This window comes from Hipposideros armiger, unplaced genomic scaffold, assembly GCF_001890085.2.
Source record: "Hipposideros armiger isolate ML-2016 unplaced genomic scaffold, ASM189008v1 scaffold_32, whole genome shotgun sequence".
Classification (NCBI taxonomy): Eukaryota; Metazoa; Chordata; class Mammalia; order Chiroptera; family Hipposideridae; genus Hipposideros; species Hipposideros armiger.
Genome location: NW_017731382.1, coordinates 5,360,494 through 5,364,343, shown reverse-complemented (window position 1 = coordinate 5,364,343; position 3,850 = coordinate 5,360,494). Strand labels below are relative to the sequence as shown.

Sequence of the window (3,850 nt, the reverse complement as noted above, 5' to 3'; positions counted from 1 at the left end):
ATTGGAAGTCGGCCAGTATATTTCTCTACTAGTTCTCAGTGAGTTCACCATCTTTGGTTGATGACATTGGCAGCTAGAAACAGATATGTCACTTTGCACATCAGGAACTCAGAAAACATGAGATCAAAGGTGGGCCAGGCCTGCTTCTCATGGTACCTCCTCATTTCCAGGCCGGCGCAGGTGGGAGCCACCCATGTGCTCCAGATAGCTGTGCTTGTGGATTTGTTGATACACGTGCCGTAACTCCACTGTAGTAAAACTAGCCCCCCCCACCCACCCACCCACAAGTATCCATGGAGCCAAGTGACCAGAGAGGCAAAGAAAGAGGCCCCTACTGGCTGTTGAAGCGGCTTCCACTTTTATCAGCCACAACCCAGGTCGCACCCAGGTCCCTAGTTCGGGGAGAAGTGAGGGATTCTGGGTAAGCACACAATCCTTCACAGGAGAATCAGGCAAAGGCCACACTTGGAAAATCAGTTTGCAAAGCCTAGTTCACCCCACTTACAGAGCTCTCTGCCATCCTGCTGAGACCACAGTCAGAGCCCAGAGGTGGGCAGGTGAGGGTGTGTTGACGACCCCTCCCCTTGTCCCGACCACCTGCTCAGCCCCGTGCCATCCCAGGAGCACCCACTTCTTTGAACTGCTGTCAGTTGAGACCCCAGGATGAGGACCCACTGAGTCCAGCTCTGAGCTGGGCTGTCATGCACGGCACTGAATTGTCCACTGCCTAGAAGAGGGACCAACAGTTCATGAGCGCACGGGACAATTTGCAGGATGGAGGGAGGGCACTGGCTGCCCTCACGCCCAACTCCTGGTATACCCTCCACCGTCCCGTCACAGCCAGAGCTCCCCATCATAGTTCCTCCCCCAAAGGGCCATCCTACCAAGTTGTGTCCCCAGTCGGGTGGGTGAGGGGATGGATGGACGGATAGGTGAGTGGGTGGGTGGATGGACCGACAGGTAGGTGGGTGGGTGGGTAGGTGGAAGGACAGATGGACGGGTGGGTGGATGTGTGTGTGTCCACAGGCCAGGCTGGCTGCAGAACCTCAGCCCTGACAGCACCACGCAGGGGCGTCTCTGCCTTGCCACCTAATCCCAGGTTTTGCCCAGCATTTCTCAAAGGGTGGACTGTGAACTTCTGGAGAATGCATTATAATTTCAAGGTTATACACAGAACTTTTAAGAGTTATCATTTTGTAAGTCTTAATGTATTCACAAAAACAATATATAAACTATCAAAAACATTTTTTAAAAGCCCTTCACACTGAGAACCATCTGAGACACGTCTCCTCTGTGTCCCAAGCAAGTCCCAAGATGCAGAGAGCATGTGGTCTATTTCACAGACGTCCCAGACAGGCGGGAAGAGGACGAGATAACCAGGCTTAACAGCGGTGATGGACAGACACACAGCATTCCTGAAGGGACACCATGGAAGTAAAACCACAAGTCTATACATGTGTCTTTATTTTAACATTTAACATACTCATTCTGACAGCCTCACCAGGCACGGCCACCCAATAAGTTACACACACCCAGGTGCTTTGAAGGTTATTGCACAGCTCTGGAACCGATCGAGTCAGGGCAGAGGGGCCGCTCTGCCCACTCTGACTCTGGGTTCACGTCCCACAAGGACGCCTGACTCCAACAGGCTGCCTGGTGGCTGAACCTGAACCCTGCCTCAGGGTTATAAAACCAGTGAAATCAGCACGATTCGCGTGGCCACTTCAGAGAATCATGTTTACTGAAGTGGGACTTTCTGAATGAGGAGGCCGAGGTCCCGCCTGTTCAGCACAAAAACAAACATTTTCTGGAGCACTCTGGGTTGCAGGCAGGCAGCAGTAAGAATGTCAGGAGTCTGTTTCCGACCGATTATCCAGCAGCCCTGGCCCATGGGCTGCTCCCCCTGCAACAGTGTTAAGATTGCTTGCCAGCTGATTCTTTGTTTTTGGGGCCACTTGATGGTTTTGAAGCATTTGCTATGATCCAAGGATGTTCGAGTACTTCTTTCAAGGTCGGCCTCTGGCTGGGGTTATGCTTCAGCAGTCTTGAGATGAAGTCCCGGGCCCCCTCTGGTACAAAGTCAGGGAATGTGAATTCAACCTGGAGTACAATAAGTGACAGTCACAAACCACAGTTTAGAACAGTATCGATACTCAGCTCACAGCTGAAGGGAAGGCCGATAAGGACAGAGGGATTCTAACACAAGAGATGGGTGCCTCTGGTTATGTCTTACCCGCGATATTCTCTTGTAGGTCTCCTGGTATGTGCTGGCCTCGAAAGGAGGCTTCCCAACTAAAAACTCATAGCAAAGCACCCCGAGGCTCCAGAGATCCACCTTCTCGTCGTGCATCCGGCCTTCGATCATCTCTGGGGGCAAGTAGTCCAGCGTGCCACAGAGGGTGGTTCTCCTAGAAACGAGGGGGCTCAGGTTGACACGCTCCTGGTTCCATGACTACCATGGCTGCTACAGTCATTAACAATCACACTAATACTGACAGCGCTTTTCCTAGGCCAGATCCTGTGCTATGAAGTAGCTGTTGTGATGAGTCCCCATTTTTAGATAGAAACAGACTGAGATGTGCAAGACCACACAGCTAGCAGCCAAGCTGAACCCCAAATTTGTCCAAGTCCAGAAACTCCTTAAATGATCTATCAATTTAAAGTATCCCTACTAGAGGGCCGGCCTAGTGGCTCAGTTGGTTAAGAGCTCGCTCAAGAGTTTGAGCTCTGAGCAACAGCGGTTCGATTCTCAGCCCAAGCTGAGCAGCTGCTGAGCTGCCAACAGGTGGCAGGATGGCTCAGCTTAAAAAAAACCTAAAGCATCCCTACTATATAAAAGCAACCATGCCAAGTTCTCTGTGAATACAATTCAGCGTTACATGTTTGTTTCTACATGACAGAGATGCTAAGACGCTTAGGAGCCAGGTGACAATAACGACAAACTGTCCCCTGTGAGAGCACTAAGTTTGGGGTTATAGATACATGCTGTCCTCTGATGCATCACTGGCACAAAAGAGATACTGAAATTGGGGGGGTGGCCTATGAAGTCTTCTTGCCAAAAATATTCTTCAGGTCCTGAGACCCAATTCCCAGTTTTCAGCAAATACAGGGGNCCAGTGCTACAATTAATGAAGCAGAATTTAAGACTTAACAATATGTAATCAGGGTCTAAATTAGAATCAACAATACCGTCACATGCATTATACTTGTTTTGGGGACAGAAAACGAAGTTATCTCTGGTGTGTTTCATTGGTTCCAAAACCCCTTCAGATCTGGACATGATGGGGCCTGCCTCAGGTGGGTTTCCTCAAATTTCATGAAAGTGGGTCAGGGTCATTTGTCTCTGTAGGTAAAATATGGAGACTTGTCCAATAGTAATGGCATCACTTGGTTCCCGACGCCCGTGTCCTCAGAGGAGTTTGGACACTGCACGTAGGGAAAGCTGAGAGACTCTCCCTAACCCCCTCTCTCTCAAACTTCAGACATTCCAGAACGGCTATCATAGTGTTTACATTAGGTTGCTACTTCTGTTCTTCAACTGAGTTAAAATTATGTACAATAAAAACAAGATTTTGAGTCACTCCCTGAAAATCTGTGGAAGACAGCTGTGAACTAGAACACAAGCCGGGGACAGGAGGGAACCCCTTCTTTTCATGCTGCCCCCCCACCCTGGGCACCCCAGTTTAAGCAGTTCTGCCCTGCTGCCCATCAAGGGAGTTAGTAGCATTTATCTTTCTGGCTCCCAGTGTTTTGTTGGTTGGTTTTTAGTTTGTTTAATTACATTTAGGACAATCAGAAAACTGAAGGAACTATAAACTTGACCGTCCTGGTTTTAATCTGGCTGTTGACA

The 3,850-nt window shown here is 49.5% G+C and overlaps 1 protein-coding gene across 1 annotated transcript in view; it reads right to left on the bottom strand.

Annotated features, from left to right (window-relative positions):
• Positions 1-1,435: 1,435 nt before the first annotated feature.
• The window catches only part of AURKA (aurora kinase A), a 28,825-nt gene continuing 26,410 nt past the window's right edge, over positions 1,436-3,850 (bottom strand). The window contains exons 7-8 of the mRNA XM_019637330.1: positions 2,234-2,408; positions 1,436-2,100 (exon numbers count right to left, since the gene is read on the bottom strand). Coding sequence (XP_019492875.1) covers positions 1,915-2,100; positions 2,234-2,408 — 361 coding nt within the window. The 3' untranslated portion in view covers positions 1,436-1,914. The remainder of the gene's footprint in view (positions 2,101-2,233; positions 2,409-3,850) is intronic.